Source organism: Vanellus vanellus (genome assembly GCF_965231255.1).
Source record: "Vanellus vanellus genome assembly, chromosome: 3".
In the NCBI taxonomy this organism is placed as follows: Eukaryota; Metazoa; Chordata; class Aves; order Charadriiformes; family Charadriidae; genus Vanellus; species Vanellus vanellus.
In genome coordinates this window covers 45,133,250-45,153,494 of record NC_138907.1, presented here as the reverse complement: position 1 = coordinate 45,153,494, position 20,245 = coordinate 45,133,250, and the positions used below count along the sequence as shown (strand labels likewise).

The 20,245-nt window shown below is 41.0% G+C and overlaps 1 protein-coding gene across 1 annotated transcript; it reads left to right on the top strand.

Annotated features, from left to right (window-relative positions):
* Nucleotides 1-62: 62 nt before the first annotated feature.
* Nucleotides 63-19,385, top strand: GGPS1 (geranylgeranyl diphosphate synthase 1). The gene is made up of 4 exons (XM_082480182.1): nucleotides 63-198; nucleotides 4,828-4,920; nucleotides 14,934-15,004; nucleotides 18,116-19,385. Exons 2-4 carry the CDS (start codon nucleotides 4,854-4,856, stop codon nucleotides 18,875-18,877), a joined length of 900 nt encoding a protein of 299 aa, XP_082336308.1. The 5' UTR covers nucleotides 63-198; nucleotides 4,828-4,853; the 3' UTR covers nucleotides 18,878-19,385.
* The last annotated feature ends 860 nt before the right edge of the window (nucleotides 19,386-20,245 follow it).

The window sequence follows — 20,245 nt, the reverse complement described above, 5'->3', positions numbered from 1 at the left end:
GGGCGGGGGCAGCGCCTGCGCGGTCTGGCGCTGGTGGCGCATTTTCCCTCAAGAGGGGAAGGTGGCGCTCGGCGGGAAGAGCGCCGCCTCCTTCCGCTCGGCCGTGCGCCGCCGTCGTCACTACGGGAGCGGAGGCTGCTTGGGGGAGCGGGGCGCGGCTCCGGCTGGCGGCGGCGGCGGTGGTGAAGGCGAAGCGAGGTGAGCGGCGGCTGCCTGGGCTGATGCTGGGAGCGCGGTGCTGCCCCGCGCCTCCTCCTCGTTAGCCGGCTGTTGCTGGTGGGAGGCGCTGCCGGTGCCGGCTCCGGCGGGGGAGCAGGGTGCACTCTCCAGAGGAGCTGGCTCTTCCCCTCTGCGCCGGGTCGGGCGGTGAGGGCGAAGCCTGGCTGTAGGGGGAGCGGGTCCCGCGGCCGTTCCGCCCTGGAGAGGTTGGCGGGCGGCCCGGAAGGGGGCCGGGAAGGGGCTGAGGGGAAACGAGGCCGGAGCCGGCGGCCGCCGTTAGTGCTGGGTGGCGCCGGCGGGCAGCAGCGCTGTCGGCAGGGCGGGCTGACTTGAGCGCTCGGGGGCCAGGGCTGCGGCGGGCGGCGCTTCCCTCCCCGGCGGCTGAGCCCGATTGCCGACAGCGCAGATGAGAAAATGGGGGTGGACGGCGGGTAGGGAGAGCGAGGAGCTCTCGGTCTCGCTTTATCTAAAATGGCGCTGGCGAGGCTGGGCCGCTCGCCTTTGTGTTGTGGAGACAGCCGGAGAGGCTCTGCCGCCTCCGTGGCGTTTACATCTCTTACGCTGAACTCCGAGAGAAAAAAAAAAAAAAAAAAAACCCTATTCCTTTGGCTTGCGTGTGAAGCTTTGGGCGGGGGTTAGGCATCTGCAAGCAGGGTAACAGGTTCGTGTTCTTTGTGAAACGTGAATTTTAGTCTGGGGAGCGATTCAGGAGTTGTCACGGTTTCTGCCGAGTCGTTTTCGGTCCTCGGGTCAGCCTGCAGCTTGGAAACCCATCCTGTCTGTGTGCTGGCTGTCACGACATCCAGCGAGGACTCCGACAGCCCGGGTGGTGGTGTCTGGCTTCTGTGGCGTTCGTGCTCGATTATATCAGTAAATCGTATTAAAATCGGAGCGCAGTTCCAGCAACAGTCCGTTCTCGCTGTTGCGGCGTTAGCGTTGCAGCTGTGGAAAGCCGCGTGTTTGCTGAGCTGCGTCTCCGGGGGAGGTGTGTGGCTGTCCTTCCCCCTGCGGGAAGCTGCCTGCCCCTAAGTGGAATGCAAGGCTTTGTTCGGGATCGGCCTAGGAGGGGTTGTAAAGAGGACTGTGCTGATTAGAATGAGAATGTGGGGTAGGGTAACAAGCATCCCGTTCAAATTACATTTGGATTAAGAGCTTTGATAGCCTCTTTGAAACGATGTACGTTCACAACAGTTCCTGTGTATTCCTTCTGAAACAGGTCTCTTCACTCCTACATCCCCCTATTTGGGGCTTCCTCCCCACACTGATTACAATGAAACCAATGTCTCAGTGCTCTAAGTTCTGTGATGGAGCTGATTTAAGAACTATGGATGGTTTATTTTGTGCTATAGCTCTCTACTCCTTTGGTGGTTCTCTTCTGTGGAACTGTATTGTGGATGGAGACCCTGAGACGATGATGCTTTTCAGTTATCATACTCCACTAATTTGGAGGAGGGAAGAATATTTTGTAGAATGGGGTGGAATGGATGGGGCAAAAAGCTGTTTTTCAAAATTTTAAAAGTGAAGATTTTTTTCTTGACACGTAACCTAGAGTTAATATTACTTGCATCTTTGCTAGAAAGCTCCTAGACACAGATCACACTTCAAATGTAGTTTGAGAGTAGTTCTAACTTACGGAAGCCCATATTGCCATCTAATTTGTCTTGTGTGTTTTCAAAGAGATCATTAAAGAGAAGGTTTCTTGCAGTCCAAGAGACAGTTCTGTGAGCTCTATGTTGTGATTGCATGGTCTGTGCCCATAACACCTGCTCTACCTACTTATGCGGGAATACTGCAAAATAACTGGAAAAATAATTTAGTCATGCATGAATTGAAGTACAGCAAGTCTGTGTACTGGTTTGAAAGGAAACTGGTTTAAAAGGCAAGATGGTCCTAACTGCTTTAGTCTTTTGAATAAGCGTATTTGCAATCAGTTCTTGCACTTTCACTAACAAAAGGCTTTGCATTCATTTTCATTTATTGTTTAACTTCTGGCAATTTTACTTTTTACTAGGCAGTGTTGACTGAGAGCTTTTCTCTAAATGTCTTCATTGAGAAGACTTTCTGTAGCAGTGTAACTTCTGTAGTAAATTGGTCAGTCACCTAGGGAGGAAACCCTTAATGTCAAGCATTTCCCCATTGTGTCAAATATTATTGCTGTTTGTGCAAAGTTGTAACATTACAAGTCTCATATCATGGTATTCTTGCTTATGAGCCTTTATAAGCATCTTCATTTACGCATCTCTTTATCAAGTGTCCCTTTCTTTGTATAAGTTTGGGGGATGTTCTGCTCACTGTTATTATTTCAGTGGGTGTATTTGATTTATAGCTGTCTGATGAGTAATCAGATGGTTTCTTCTTTTCCTTAGCAGAGATTACCTATCACTTCATTTAAAGGTAGAATGGTAGTCTAAAAAAGATCAAATATAGTGATTTAAGCTATGTTACCATCCACTCTTCGTCTCTTAGAGCTTTTTTTGTCTCTCTTTTATTTTTTTTTAAATAAAAGTCTTGGCACTTGTGGGAAAAGTGCCTAATTTTCTGCTGATAAGCAACATTTCAGGTGGACTCCTATTAGCTTTGTGCCAAAAGACACAAAGATTTAGTTTGATGCTGTGTAATACTAGCAAATTTCAAGTTATTTGGGGATTCTGAATATTGTTTTAGTGTTCTATAGACAGGCAGGAAGCCTCTTAATTTCCTGAGGGAAGAGGAAGAACTTTAAGATAAATTTCAAGCAGAAACTTCTACAGAGAAGCAATTCCAACCCTAACTCTTCCCAGCTCTGTTGGGTAGCCAGGCACTTTCAATTCTAAACCATCTGTGTGGCTTTTTGACAAATAATAGTCACAGGAGAGTTAAGTTGATCATGTCTCCTTACATCTATCTCTACCAGCTTCTTTCTACTTAAAATATCTGGGAGTGGACTGTGATAATCTTTATTTCACTTCCTCACTAAAGTCCTTTGAGACTTATGCTTGATATGTAAGGGTACAGTTTGACAGCTGACTCTCAGTAGCAGTGCTGGCTTAAAAGTAGTTCCTATCCCTTCAGTTATACCAGCAAGCTGTAAACAAGATAGGGAGCCGAGAGTGTCAAATCTCACTTAGATTACTGTGTGGCCTGACTGCTAGTTGTTCTGGCATACCATGGGGTAGGATGCAAAGGCTGTACTGCTTATTGTGGCATTACTGCTAAGAAACTATGCACCTTTTGGGAAAACTTTGTAGTCTTAACAAGCATTTTGTTGGCAACTGTGTTTGCTTATATAGCCTTTCTTGCCCCTGGAGCGCTGATACATCTGACTAACGTATGCAGTGAAGCAAATACAGGAATTGATCCAAACCTTAGCCTGGAAAAGAGTTATTAATGTAGATCAGTTCTCAAGTTTGGACTGCTACACATACTTATGGGAGTGGACACAAACTAATTGAGCTGTACTGGAAGGGAAAGGTTGTGGATGTTGAGGAATACCAGTTTGTCCAGGTAGCTTAAGAGGAAGCAGTGATCTTAATGCTGATCTTTTGAGCAGTGTTCGGAAAGTATTGCTGGATTATTTTGAGCATGTGTGGAACATAGTTTATTCCACTCATGTTAACCACTCCCCTTAATGTATCTACATTAAAAATGCATTAGTCCGTACTTACAAATATTACTTTAAAATAGCCATTTTACTTATATAAGTATTCAGTTCCTCCGGGGCAAGAAGCACACCCTTTCCAGGATTCTAGCTAAGTAGCTGAGAAATGATGCTGAAGTAGCATGAGACTTTATGCTACTGCTGCAGTTCCTGTCTTAAAATGACATTAGAAGAGTTGTTTTGAGCTGCAGCATCTGCAGTGCAGCAAGGAAGGCTAGAGGTGAAAGGACAGAAAATCCATTACAGAAAACAGTCTGGAAAAAATGCAGATATGGATGACCAAAGGTATGTGAACTGAAACATAATAAACAGAAAATTGTTGAGCTATATAAGGAATGGATCCTAAAAGATTTATCATAAGAGTCTGTGATGTATATGGGGAAACTGAATAAAGATGTCTGTATGCTTAAACAGAGGTAAGAAAATGGTATATTCCTGTTCTACCTTCTAAAACAGGACTGAAGAATTCTATCAGAAGGCTGAAGCTAGTGTTCAACTTGTTTAGGTTGCTGTGGTGTGAGGTATATTTTCTGCTCTTGCACATCTCTACTCTTGTATGGGGAAAGTGTTTAGGGAGGTCTAATCAGATTAGACATAAAGGTTTTGTATGGGCTGAGTGTCTTCTCTAAAGACTTAGAGTGGAACTTCATTGTTGTGAATGCTGATGTTTTAAATACTTCTCTATCATCTAAGTCCTCTAATACATATAAAATCAGACCAAATAAAGTCTAGGAGTTGGTTTAAACTATTCATGAATAACAAAAGAAAACTATTTAATACATATGCTTGTTTCTTTTCTAAATGACATCTGAAACTTTTATTTAGTGAAGGTAGTATTAACTGAAGGTTTCATGTTCAAAATTGGGGTATTTGCACCTGATCTTTTAATCATCTGACTTTTTATTAATTGTGCGCATCTATTTATTTGCGGAATTTTTGATCTAAATAGTGTTATACACTTTCTTTAACAGTGAACTACCTCTTATGAAATAAAGAAATGGATGGGATGGATGAAACATCTAAAAGAATCCTAGAGCCATACCAGTATTTACTTCAACTACCAGGCAAGTTTCTTTGTAGTGTGGTGTTTTTAAATATCAAAATTGGTTTTATAGAAACTTTTTTTTCTCAGGAAGTATAGGAAAATAAGTTTGTTCTTGATTTGTGGATTTAAGAGTAATTAAAAGTAACATTTTTCAATGTTTGTTCTTATCTTCCTCTTGTAGAACCACACTTTTTGGTGAGATTGGTACAAAAATCCTTTAGCCTGTTGCAGTATAAGTATAATAATTGAAATATCAGTTACTCTGCTCTCCACTCAGAGTAGCTCACTTGCTACTTTTTAAAACTGATAAGGGCAAGTACTTGCTAACAAAGCCTTTGTGGGGCTTTGTTATTATTTAATTTCTTTCCTTTGCCTTCCTCTCCACCCTCCCCAGGCCTGGCACAACTGCATCATGTGTATTAACATATGAATGAAACATTCAGAGCCGATGCACTTAAGGTAATACCTATGCTCCCTTCTGGCCTGATTATCTTTTTATAGAAAGTTACATTAAGTAATGACTTCTACATAAATATGAATAATTAGTAAAGTAAGTAATTCTGCTCTGACTTGATCCCATTCTTAAACTCGGGGCTGACAACGTTTTGTTCTTTATCTGCTTGCTGTACTGGACTCAGTGGGTTGTGGTTTTTGTTTTTTGTTTTAATAGCCTGTTTCTTTTGTATAATTTCTTCTCCCTGGTATGTGTAGAACAAGGTTTTCTTATGGCCAATTTCAGCTGTCCCTGGATTGCTTCACTTGCCAGAAGATCAACCAGTCCTTGTATGGTATCAGGTCATTAGCAACACATTCAAATGAAGCTTTCTGTCTTGAACAGTACCTGTGTTAGCAGAATTCAGGATGCAGTTTGACAGAGAACTACTGTGTGGATATGCCTCTCAGAAGCCTCTTTGACTAAACAGTCAGATTGTTTGCAGTGTCTTTTACTTGTACACCTAAAGTGAAAGGAAGAACATACCAGCTATCAAAGTGACTAACTTTGTAAAAATAGTGAAGTACTTTGTCACTGGGACTATTGCAGGATTGCATTCTGTCTAGCTTGTATTGCATACTGGGGGAGTTAAGGAAGATACAAAATATGGCAAAGATTAAGGAAAATAATCCTGACCAAAATTATATCTGACTGAGGTAGAAGACCTTCTGTCTAGACAAGTAACATAATGAATCACAGGCACAGTATACGGAGTGGCTTTTGCACATCTGCAACATGACCTGTATATCAGCAGTGCGAGTCCTGTGGGTCCTAATTCATTATGCCTGTATGTAATGAATTTCATTATTAATCTCTACAAATATCCAGGATTGTCTTGTCTACATTAGTGATTTCGTTTGCCTTGGCAGTTAGCATTACTTGAGTTGAAAAATAAAAAAAGGAAGGAATTTGGCAGTAACATGCCTTTTTATTGCCAGAAAGCTTGCTTCCCATTTCCTTACAGTATATTCCATTTGGGTATGTTGAATTGGGTGGCAGTTTTGCTAGAGAATATCTTGAGAATGAGTATACAATATTCCAGAGAGCTTTCTAAGAGCTGGTCCTGAAGAAATTTACTTTACTCCAACACGGTCTTTAAGGGTGCTTTTTGTTTGGTTAGATTATCTCATATAACCAAGGTGTACTGTAACACCTTTGCACCTTTATCTGATAATTATTTTTAAGGTAGATACCAGCAAAAAAAGCTCAGCTTCCTAGTAGGAAATAGACAACAGACAAAAATTGACCCAAAAGGTCTTCCATAGGCAAAAATGCTTGACTAATAGCTCTTCGGTTAGCTTTCACTTTAAATAATGCATCTAGGATATACACTTAACCTTCCCACCGTGACTTCTGTGGTTAAATTCTTATACTTCGTTGTGAGTTCAACCCTGATCACTCTATACTGATAGCTTATATAATGTTATACTTACTGACAGTGCAAGCATTTTATATCCTGTCCTGCAAAAGTATCATAAATCTGATTGTTCACTTTAACATGTTGATCTCCTGTTAATTTAGTTTACTTTTTGGAGAAAGCGAGAGACAAGATACACTTTTCTCTCCATGCAGAAATGGTGGCATGATTCAAAAGGGGAGACTTCTCTTAAACTAGGCAGGTAAAAGTAACAGGTGAAGCAGTAAGACCTCACAGTCATATAGTTGGATGTTTACTGTTTTTTGAAATGCTGTGGCTTTCCCCAAAGTCAGCTATGCCAAGTACAGATCAGTAGGAGCCATTTACTTGTGTGAACCTTGGAATTGGTATGAGCACCAATGCTTGGTGAGTGTGAAAAATTGAGTGCATGCTGGCTCTTCATAATTAGGGTGGAGCCCAAATGAGATGCCTGAGCTAATCCAAAATGCTCTTGCGGAAAGAGGCAATTTCATTCCATCCTCTTCATGCTTCTGGCAGTATTCTTCTGCTTTTTAACTTGTGCCAGTTCTCAGCTTGCTAACCAAATGATTAAGTAGTATCAATCACCTCACCTGTTTAAAAACTTGCCTGGTTAATCTTCTCTTGTCTCGTTAGTGAGCTGGCACAAGGGTGGGGACAAGGAGCTGTTCCTGTGTCTGATCAGCTTGAGCTCTGAGGGGCTTTTGCAGAAAGCTTGACTGAGTGTCAGTGTACATTTATGGCTCTACAATAGTCCAGTTGCTTATCTTTTAAGACTACTTAAAAAACAAACTCTCTCTTAGGTTTAGTAACCTATGAGAACTTGAATGAATTTAGATGCATATCAAACTTTGTTTACATAAAAGGGGATTGTGTAAGAGTATTAAGGTTGTTTGGGGGGGTGGAGGGAAAGGTGCCTGCTCATGTTGTTTGTACTGTAAGAACACAAACTTTTATAACTGCTGAGGATTAATCCCTCAATGCAAGAAGTTGATTACTCTGCTTCCCATTAATGAAATAGAACTTCCAATGGTAACAATTTGGGGGTGATCCTTAAAATAAGCTTGTCTCTTTGACTTCAACAGCACTAGGATAGAGAAACAACTAGGCTTAAGGTTTCTTACTATGTTGCTATTTTAGCTGCTAATATGCTAATTAATGCTTATTACTTCACTAACAGAACTTACTGTTTCAGAATGTATGTTGTCCCAAGCACTAACTTCTCTTATAAAATCTCATTGTAGTATAACATTGCTGTGATTGTTTATAGCAGTGTTTTGCATAATCTAGTATTCTGTCCTTTCACAAATTCCAATGTGGTTTGTCTCAAAAATGACCGGTTTCACACAGGTGCTGAGTCCTTTATCTCCGAGTGGCTGAGTTAACAGCAGTAGCTGGTTTTGCAGCACTAAGGAATATATGGAGTTTCAGTTGCAGTAAAAGCTATGTGGTCAACAGCTTGCTATTGAAAGGAATTCTGATCCCATTCATGACTGCATCTTTCCTTTCACGTGCATTGCTGTGGTCTTGGCTGCAGTCTTTCCTGGGCTTGTTTAGCAAGCTAAACAATCAAGACTGGCTTTTGTTTTCTAGCTTTTTCTGCCAGGCTGTTGAACTTGACCAGATTGATGAATGAGCTAGGCACCACAGGGCATGATCCCTACCCCTGGCATGAGGCCTCAACCTGGGCCAAGTTCATGAGGGAGGTTGCAGCTCTCCAGGCTCTGAGCTGCAGGGATGCCTGGGCCCCCACTGGGCCAGAGGAAAGTGATGTCCCTGCCCCTAAAAGGTATGCAGTGGTGGAAAATGTGTGTCACCAAGCAAAGGAGCAGTGGAAGGAGGTCGGCAGGCTACACAGCATCAGAAATAACAAAAAGAGCAAGACCCTGTAGATTCAAGAGCCTGAAACCTCCAAATATATTGAAGGAGGGGCCTGAACAGTCTGTATATCAGATTGGGAAATGGATATTCCCACAGTGTTGAAGGCTGGGAGTTGATGGCTTCTGGCAACAGGAGAAAGTTTCCTGGTCCTTGAGCAGATGTGCAATTGCCAGATAAGTTCAGAAGACACATGGCTAGAAGCTCTGTATACAGCAAAGCATCAGACCAGCACCTGGTGACAGCAGCAAACAACAGTACTGGGGAGACTGACTCCTGCAGGGGACAGAGGCCTCCATCTGAGCTGCTGCCTTAAGGAGGTTTGCTGCTTCTGGGTACTTCTGATCAGGGCTGTTATGGAGAGATTGCCAGCCAAGGTGTCTCACTCTCAGACTACTTAACCCTGCAACTCTTCCACTTGAGCACTAATAGATACAGCAAGGGGATGCCTGGAGCTTATCAAGCATGACTATGAGGCTTTTGGAATGAAGGCTGAGGGCACAGGAAACAAGGTGGCTTTTCTCCATGATCCTCCACCTCTTTCCCCTCACCATCAAGAGGAACAGACAGATCCTGCCTATTGACAGCTAGTTAGTTGCACATCTGATATTGGTAGCAGAGAATTTGGGTTTTATGATGGTGGGACTCCCTTTGTAAATCAAGGACTACCAGGAGGAGATAGCATCCACCTACCCAGGTCAGGACAAAAGTGTCTCTGCCAACAGGCTGAGCAACCTGGTGAGAAGGGACTTAAATTAGAAATTACAGTAGATGGGAATGACTACCCCACAACTCAGTAAGGAAATAGTGAACTTGCAAACAAAGGGTATAGGCTGATGTGGACAAGAGACACCTTGTAATCAACAGAGCAGAAGTGCCTCTACACAAATGCATACAGCATGGGGAGTAAACAGGAGGGGTTAGACATCTGCATGCAGTTGCAGGGCTGCAGTTTTATTGGGGTATCTGATGTGGGATAGCTCACACAGCTGGAGTGCTGCAATGGATGCATATGGACTGCCTAGGAAGGCAGCCTGGGATATCAAGACTAGGGGCAACCTTGGCTGCAGTGGCCATGGGATGGTGGCATTCAGGATCTTGAGAAGAAGGAATAAGGCAAAGATCAGGATCACAACCCCAGACTAGTTAACTGTATTTTGAACAGGGAAGTTAAACTAGACCATTTTGCAGTGATCTTAATCCATCACAAGTGGCTGCCCACGTTCAAAAGTGTGTAGGCCTGCTCTCTTTGCTTGTCTTCCTGCAGTTCACTTATGCTGGCTGTAGTGTTCTTGTAGCTGCGGGGAGGTCTGCTTGGGGGATTTATCCATTTAGCACTAATCCATTAGAGGACAGAGCTAAACATGAAAGTGTACAATATAGCTGGGGTAATATAGCAGCTTGCTTCCTCCAGAAGGGCAGTGCCCCCTTTCCCTGGCTCTCCGCATCTGCTGCTCACCCTGTACTAACTCTGGCAGACCCACTCCACTTCATAAGCTGACTCAGTACATAAAGCTGGCAGAAAGCTAACCTAGCAAAGAGCAGACAATTTTCTGCTGGGGTAATGAGTTGATTAGCTTAGTGAGGCTGTAATGAGGGCTAGGTTAATAGTCCCTCTGCTCTTTCTCATGCTTTTCTAGCCCTTTCATGTACCCTTGCTGTACATGGGGTGCTGCCCTAAGGGCATAGTTTGTGGTCACTTTAATGCGCAGCAAGCGTGAAGAAATACTAATCAGGAGCCTGTCCAGCACTGGAGGTATGTGGGTTTTGGGTCTGCACCCTGTCACAAGAACAATCGTGTATATAGAGAGTAAGTCAGGCTAATTTTTTTCTTTTTTTTTTTAGGAGAGCATCTCATCTGTCTGAAGAGGTGGGGAGGGACTGTCCCCAGTACAACATCTTTAATCTAACTTGATCTTTGTTTCAAGGATAGGGGTTTTACATTCTTACCTGTAAAAGGAATTTCATCAGAGTGAATCTGTTATGTTCTGAAGACTATTTTTTTTTCTTACCTTTTCCACACAGCATTACTAAGGAGAAAATCTTTCCATAGCTGCTGTTTGATTTGGATAATGTTGGGATCTATGCAGATTAAACTGAATACACTTAGCATAACTTTGATAAAAGCTTGGTGCAGTAATGTCTATCATAGCTCTATACAGTAGGTAGAGCTTCTAATTTTGGAAGTTAGACATCTATGTTCTTCAGTTTTACAATAGCCTGCTTATAATAATTAATAGAGCAGTGACGTGACAGTGAAGAAACTGGGTAATTCTGCCAGTGTTAAGTTTTGCTCCTTTTAATTTTGTCCTAGTATCCCTGGATTGTTGTCTTGTCTAGCATGGGGACAGGAGAGGTGTGGCAAGGAATGGAGGCTTCTGCATGTAGGCTTTTGAGACCAGTATTAGAGGGGTTTGGGTTTTTTACCATCATAGCATGGCTGTAGGTATAGAACATGCATACAGAAAACTGCTGTGATGTCACATAGACCTGGTAGGATTGGCCTCAGAACAAGATAAAATAGCATTTATGTAACAATACTGTTCCTTTAAAGGGGCTCACACAAGCAAATCTGCACCTATAAAAGGAAAGATGAATGTTTCACTCTACAGTTAGTCTTTTTTTTCCTTGAATAGGTGGTGCCTAGACAGCCTTGCTAGTTAAGGTAGACAAGTCTAACAATTCAAATGCTGTCTGCACTAAAGAACTGAAGTGGCTGAATCCATTGTGCATGTTAATAATCCGTTTAGAGTGTATGCAAGTAGTTCCTTATAATAAAATAACACTTGTTGCTGAACATCCAGTATTCCATAAGCACACTTTCTAGGAAACATTCAGAAAAACAGAATTAGCTGCCTAATGTAAAGAAGTAGGTGTTGTCTGTATCAATGTAATTTAGAACTGAATAAACAGATGTAGATAAGGTATACTTCCGTAAAGAAAGCTACTTGGAGATAATATCAAATTATGGATGTACTGAAGTATTTGTTAATACTTAACTGGCAAGCCATACAGTTTAGCAGATGTTTGTAACATTTATTCTCACTATTTTTTAGCAGTCTTTTCAGTTAACTCATGCAATTATTTTAAAATAAAATATTAAGCGTCTGATGCAGGACTTTTTGACTGTCCTTTCTGCAGTACTGGTGGTGACAAGTGTGTAGTGAGTCAGATCACGGAACTAATCTGTCTAAAATCTGATCTAACCACATGGGGAAAGGGGGGGAAGTCTGAGTGTTTGAAGTGTTCCAAATCCTTAGTATCTGCTGGAGATGTCAGAAGCAGGTCTAACTTGAATTAGTGGTGGTGCTTAGTTAACGTAAGAGGTTTTTAAACTCTTGGGTACTACTCTAATTTTGCATTTAAATTTGAGCTCTGGTTACCTGTGTTAAAATAATTAACTTCTAAGTCAACAAAATGTTGATTTAAATAAACAGGCTTTTAAAAAATAATTTAGAACCAGCTATGTACTTGTCTGACATTGGGACCTTAAAATATCTGTTCTGCTGTTTGAGAGACAAAACAATCCCTCTCTCCTGCAGAAAGCTGTTAGTGTTTAAAACAGAGCACAGAAACCAAAAATGGAGAACACAAGCCAATGACAGTGTATGTCCAGGTAAGAGTGCCCCTTCACACAGGACAGAACCAGAGGTCAGAGCTGCTGGCGGGGGGAAGAAGGGACTTTTTGTTAGTCTCTTCTAATGAAAACTAAAAGATGGTGGTGATGGGAAACAGTGGAAATCTTTGAGAACAGAGACAAAAACTGAAGCCCTTTGAGCCACGGAGGAAGGTTATCACCTTTGCTATTGAGCCCAAACCGCAAAGCTATTGCTTACCTGGTGGTGACTTAATTAGAAAAGGAAAAATCCTTAGTCCAGTTTCTCTAGGGTATATCACTGCGAGTGAATCTACCCATTTTTATTATTCTGTTTCTATATGTGCTGGTCGCACAGTGATGGAGAAGCTTTAGGGGAGAGATTCAAATGTTGAAATTTCTTCAGTGCTATGGGCAATATGGCATCATCAACATAAGGACTGATATTGCAGAATCATTAAGTTGTGTCTCAGTAGATCTCAAGATGAGTAGTAATATGGAACCCACAGTCTAGGTTGCACTGCTTTGAAGTTTACTTAAAACTTTTTCCAGAGGCCTTGTTGATATGAGCTACATATGCAGAGCTGTTTGTCAAATAACTGCAAGACAGGTTTAGAAGATCTTATACATTGCTGAGCTTCTCAAAGTTCAGAGCACCATTGTGTCTGTGGGTATGGGGTGACTTCATTTCATATTGATCATTGGTAGACACTGAATAAATAGTTGTACATGACTCCTGGCAATTTATTAAAGAAAGCTGGCATAAATAAGTTATAGGCACATAGATTAACTTCTGTTAAAATTAACTCCATCATGTAAAATGTATCCAGATTGAATAGTAATGCTTATTTTAATACTAAACTTAGACTTTTGATATTGTCTTTCATTCCTATGAAACAGGATAACTGTTTGGCTCCATCAAACTAGATTTAGCCAAAGCAGAACAAATCCTTTTACTCACAGTTAGACTTCACAGGCCTGAATTCATGGAAAGTTATGTTCAAATTTTCATTTATTTAATAAGTATGTCAAACATCACTCTCCTGTTTTACAAATTTTCAGTAGCAAGTGAAGAGTACTACAGGAGAAAGACCTAAAAATGGAGAGAAATAGATATTCAACGAATATCCATATCTTCAACTATAGTGAATCATATTTGAAACTTCTTAATCTGTTACATACCCAAAATCAACATGCCTGGCAAACTAGGGCTTACTTTCAGAAGTAGCAAGCTGATCTGTATGGAATCACAGACTTTTCAGAGTTGGAAGGGACCTCTAGAGATCATCTAGTCCAACTCCCCTGCTAAAGCAGGATTGCTTAGAGCACATTGCTCAGGACTGCATCCAGGCGCGTCTTGAAAATCTCCAGAGAAGGGGACTCCACAACCTCCCTGGTCAGCCTGTTCCAGTGCTCTGTCACCCTCACTGTAAAGAAGTGTTTCTGTGTATTTGAACAGAACTTCCTATGTTCCAGCTTGTGCCTGTTGCCCCTCATCCTGTCATTGGGAACCACTGAAAAGAGCCTGGCTCCATCCTCCTTCAAACCACCCTTTAGATACTTGTATGCCATAATAAGGTCTCCCCTCAGCCTTCTCTTCTCCAGGCTAAAGAGTCCCAGCTCTCTCAGCCTTTCCTCATAAGGGAGATGCTCCAAGCCCTTAATCATCTTAGTTGCCCTTCGCTGGACTCTCTCCAGCAGTTCCCTGTCCCTCTTGAACTGGGGAGCCCAGAACTGGACGCAGTATTCCAGTTGTGGCCTCACCAGTGCAGAGTAGAGGGGGAGAATGACCTCCCTCGACCTACTGGCCACACTCTTCCCTGTGCAGCCCAGGATTCCATTGGCCTTTTTGGCAACAAGGGCACATTGCTGGGTCATGGATAATTTACTATCTACCAGGACCCCCAGATCCTTCTCCTCAGAACTGCTTCCCAGCAGGTCCACCCCTAAGCTATACTGGTCCTAGCATTCTTTCTCCCCAGGTGCAGGACCTTGCACTTGCTCTTGTTGAACCTCATTAGGTTCTTTTCTGCCCAGCTCTCTGGCCTGTCCAGGTCATGCTGGATGGCAGCGCAGTCCTCTGGAGCGTCAGCCACCCCTCCCAGTTTGGAATCATCAGCAAACTTGCTGAGGATTCATTCTGTCCCCTCATCCAGGTCATTGATGAATATATTGAACAAGATTGGACCAAGTATTAACCCCTGGGGGACACCACTGGTTACAGGCCTCCAACTAGACTCTGTGCCGCTGATCACAACCCTCTGAGGTCTGTCACACAGCCAGCTCTCAATCTACCTTGCTGTCACCTCGTCTAGCCCACATTTCCTCAGCTTCCTAATGAGGATGTTATCTGTACAGGTTACCAACATACTCAGGATTACTTACTAATTAAAATGCCACGACCAAATACAGTAACCTGTAAATATGTGGTTTGTGTATTACTGTGAAATGTTTAAAACTAAAGCTACTGATCATTGTGGTGTTTATACAATGAGGAAACAAGCTACACACTTACTATGATATATTTTCTGATTTCAAGCAGATTAGCTGATCAGCTTACGGGTCACAAATCAGCTATGGTTAAGAGAAACTCTTGTCCCTAATAATTAACTTTTTGTGATTTTTTTTTTTTTATTATTTTAATAAATGCCTATAATATTTTTATTGTAGGTAAGCAGGTGAGAACCAAGCTGTCACAGGCCTTTAATCACTGGCTGAATGTTCCAGAAGACAAAATACAGGTACTGGCTAATTATTTTTAAAGGACTGTTACTTTTCTTCCAAGACTACTGATAACAGATGATTCTTACACAGCATAAATGATCAGAAGTCTTAAACACACTAGTTTCTGAATATATTAAAGTAAACTTTCAGGAAAACAATTTTAGTGCAAAGCTTTGACTGTGATATAACACTAAAGAAACTACTTCCATGACTTGTCTTATGTAGAATAGTTACTTCTTTCAAGTGTGCTCAACCTTTTAAGTTGTAGATAAGCAGCTACCATTGTTACCCACTTAACATAATTCAGTTATTAACACTGAGTTTTCAATGACTTATGAAAGAAGCTAGACGCTTACCTTGTAAACTACACAAACATAGTGGTTGAAAACAATCTTATGATTTTGATACAAGGATGTCAAAGACAGCATTTAAACCAACTTTGTAAACTTTTAACTTCATGTTCGGGACCTAAAACTGTGATGGTCTTATCACACAGTCTAGAGTCCTTACTCCTTAACGAGAAGCATTAGACTAGGAGTTCTTTCCTTTTGCTTCTCTGTTGGACAGTCTGTACAAGGTGTATTGCTGTGTATTTAAATACTGTGGCTTGTCAAATGAAAAATTATCCTCTTGGTAGACTACAGTTTTGTCAAAATGCATATCAAGGGTACAAAAGATTCTCTGTATCCAAGACGATGTAAGGAATTAAAATAACCAATTATGGTTTTGACACTTACCCAGCTGGTCCCTAGTTAATTACATTAATTGTAGGCAGAAGCACCTTTAGAGTTTGTGAAGGATCCTTCTTTAGGGTGGCTTAAGAGTGATACTTCATAGTCCTCAAACAGAAAAATAGTGTAAGTGATTTAAACAATGAAGGAAGAGGCTGGATTCATCATCTAGTAACTCTTCTATTTTCCAACCTGTCTATATAACTTTTTAGCCAGATTTATTCTGGCTTCCAGGTAGGCACTCCTTACCCTCTGTGATCAGCTACATATCCAAATAAAATGTATTGTATAGTAACCTGTGTATTGCATGCATAAGTTCAGTCTAATATCATAGGTCAGAATTCAAACTGGAAGGAGCCTTTGGAAGTTATCTAGGGCAACTCCCTGCTTAGAGCAGGGCTTGCTGTAGCTACTTTAGGCTTCCGGGGGCCTTGCTGAGTTTTTGAAAATCTGAGGATGTAGACTGTGCAGCCTCTCTGGGCCTGTCTTCCTGTGCTAAACCTCTTCCATGATAAACTCGTTCATTCTCTCTGATTGGGATTTCTTATACTGCAGTCTGCTTGTCGCCTCTTGGCCTTTTGCTGAGCAACTGTGACAGTAGGGGTCCATCTTCTCTCATGTACTGTGTGTTGGAGTGATAGTGCAGCAGCCACTGATTTAGATAGGCTTAGGTTGTAAGAAAGCATAACACTCTGTACTTGTTCTTCAGCTTTAATTACGAAGAGCAGTCTTCATTTTCTCAGACTTCTTCTGATGTCTTCCGAAATAAGCCTTTTCTGCTGTCTGATGTTTTGTTTTTTTTTTTCTCCTTACTTTCAACTTTGAAGCATTTTTGACACTGTCTTTTCTTAAGTTCACAGAATAACTTGATTCAAACACACAGACCTATGAATCACTATTTCAATTAAATCTTAAATGTCTAGAAGCTACAGAAGTTCATGAAACTGACAGTGATATCAAATAGATTAGCAAGAGAAATGCTAGAAGGGGCTTGTCCAAGGAATTCACAGCATACAGGGAAACTTTCCTGACAGTACTGAGACAGAGAATGACATAATGGACTTAAAATAATATTCAAATAGGTATGTAAGGTTGCTTTCAATAAGTACTTGATCCTCTGATTTAAAGTCAATGGGCATCAACATATCTTCACAGGTCAAAGTAGGGCTCACTTCTAACTGGTAGATGAGTCATTAGTGCTTCTTAAGTAGGTTGTTCTTGCAGTCTTATCTTGGACAAACAGATTGCTGGGGTTTGGGTTTTAATCTTTGGGACAGTGGTCGCTGAACACTAGGTGGCTTGCTGCACAAGAAAATGCTTGCAGCAAAGTCCCTTTTTTTTCCCCCACTATAGCACCCATCAAATAGGACTGTACTAGGTACTTGCCACTATTAATTGGTGGCCTTAGTATTTTTTAGAAGCAGTTGTTTTGATTTGTTGACTGAGTGCAATGTTTGTAGTTAGCAAGTGTAATTGGTTCATTAGCTTTAAAATCATATCTTAATCAGATGTGTTTTGCAGTGAGTTTATACCGTATGGAGTTTTATATGCTTAAATTTATTTCCACATAAGCAGGTGCTGAATATAGCTTTTCCTTGCATAGTAGCTATGCAATAAAAACAGTACATAGTGCTAAGACTCTTAGTTTCTTGTTGAATTGTCCTGCTTTGGAATTGAGGTTCACCTGTAGCCAACTACATTTGCCTAAAAGCTTGATGTTCTGAACAGTTATTGCATACCTCAGGTGGTGTATGATATTGGTCTACCTAGTAGCAAGTAGTAAGCGTGTAGGAAGCTTCCCAAAAGAAGCTGTAGCTGTTGCCTTTCTGCTGAGAATTTTCCAAAGGATGTTCTAGAGAGAATAGTCTGTCCTTCTGAGAGCTCAGTACTGAAGATAACTACTACACAAAGTATGGGGAAAGAAAGATTAGCTCTTTCCACTTCTGAAAACAAGGTTTACAAGACAAATGTGCTAATGGCTGAAACCTGACCCTCTCAAGAGCTGAGTTTTGGAGATCTCAGGTTAGTGAATCTAAACTTGTCACAACATTGTGTTTATTTTAATAACAGTTACTCCATGTCTCCCAGACAATAGCATATTTTAGAACTGTAGCAACAATGAAGAGGAGCATGCAAGTGGAAACACTTTGGGGAGTAAGTTCACTTTGAATGTGAAAACATTACACAAAAGACAGAGCATGTAATCCAGGATTTACAGCACATTGGCTATGAAGAGTATTATAAGTCTGTACTAATAGTAAAAGCAAGTGGTCTAAGGGGGAACCTTAGTGATAGAGAATGTAATTCTCTAAAACTTCATCTATTTTAAATAGAATCTTGCAAAACTGGAGGTTAAATTACCACGGAATACTGAATAATTTTCTCTTCTTGTAATAGGTTATCATTGAAGTTACAGAGATGTTGCACAATGCAAGCCTGCTTGTGGATGATATTGAAGATAACTCAAAGCTACGACGGGGCTTTCCAGTGGCACACAGTATCTATGGAATTCCATCTGTAATCAACTGTGCTAATTATGTGTATTTCCTTGGCTTAGAGAAGGTTTTAACCCTTGATCATCCAGATGCTGTTAAAGTTTTTACCCGTCAACTTCTGGAACTCCATAAAGGTCAAGGCTTGGATATTTACTGGAGGGATACTTACACCTGTCCTACGGAAGCCGAATATAAAGCTATGGTACTGCAAAAGACAGGTGGTCTCTTTGGATTAGCTGTAGGCCTCATGCAGCTGTTCTCAAATTATAAAAAAGACTTAAAACCACTTCTTAACACACTTGGCCTCTTCTTCCAAATAAGAGATGACTATGCCAACTTGCACTCCAAAGAATATAGTGAAAACAAGAGTTTTTGTGAAGACTTAACTGAGGGCAAGTTCTCATTCCCAACCATTCATGCAATTTGGTCAAGACCTGAAAGTACTCAGGTGCAAAACATTTTACGTCAAAGGACAGAGAACATAGATATAAAAAAATACTGTGTACATTATCTTGAAAATGTGGGTTCCTTTGAGTACACTCGGAATACATTGAAAGAGCTCGAATCTGAAGCCTATAAACAAATTGAATCACTTGGGGGAAACCCTGAGCTTGTAGCACTAGTTGAACAGCTGAGCAAAATGTTCAAGGAAACTGAAAATTAAAAATGTAACTCCTGGGGGTGGATTAAAATGGGAAAATAACCAGACTATCGGAGAAGTGTGGTAATCAGTCTTGCTTAGCTTTCTCTTGTAGCCACATTACAGAAACTACTGTTAAAAACAATTTATCACTGAGTATTGAAATATATACCCTCTTATCTATACGGTCTTAACTGTAACTGCTTACAGATGGCTTTGTTAAAGCAGATGTACCAGAATTGAAACAAGTTTTGAATCTAAATGTGATCAGGCCTAAAACTCTCATATCTTTTAAACAGGCTATTGTAGGTTTCTGGCTGAAATTCTGTGTTAAATTAAATCAGATTGACCTGAATGTATTGTGCATTTTCAAACTATGCTCTAGTAAATCAAAATGTACAATGTTAAATAACAAAAGATACTTGCAACCACAATGCACATAAAACTGTTGTGTGATATTTCAAAGTTAAACTCGCAAAGATCAGATGGATCAGTGTGCTAAGTTATAAAGTGAATATCCTATCCAGCTTCTGGGGATATTTTCAGGGAAATGTGAATTATAAAAGATAGTATTTTATATGCGAAGACAAATGTTTAGTCTGAAACTGTAGCTTTAGAAATATTTCGAAGTACCTTAGAGAAAAGATTCTATTGCATCAGCAAAGCATAAATTTGCTCCAGATTCCGGCTCTGCAGTGGATAATTTAATCACCTGGTTTTAGACTTTGAAACTGTTGAATGTTTTGTAGCCGGGGACTTACATGTATGAGCTCTGATGCATAGATTTAAGTGTAAAAAGCAACATAGTAAGATGCTACTAGAAATGTAATGGGATTCACACCAGGTAGCTTTAAGACACTGTAACTGGTGCAGGTCTTGTTAATATCTGTTTATAATTGAGAGGGGCTTCTCCAGGAGTTGACTTACAATTCATACTGCATTCCTGCTCTGAATTGCTATCTGGAGGCATGTTGTAGGTCTCTCCAGAGAGACAAGTTCTGTAATTTATTTTTTTTTTTTACTAAAACAAAATAGAGCATCTTGTTCTACAAGCTATAATACCACTTCAGTTTTGTTAATTGCTTAAATTAGTGCTTCAAAATTATGTATGCAGATATACTGAAATAAAAGGAACTGAGAGCTAGATTGTGGGGGGAGGGCTGATAAGTGACAAAACCCTCTACTCATCTATATACAAATATATGTATAAGGTGAACAAAATGTAAGCAGAAATGTTTCTGGCATCCTGGCTGGGCTGGCTTTAATTGGATTCGGTTACCCTAGTCTTCACAGCCTCATAAAGCTTTGCTTTGGGGTAGGGAGGTAATGGTTTGGATCAAAGGTAGGACTGGCGCTATTGGCGGTGGTGTTAGCTTAAAGGTACTCTCAAAA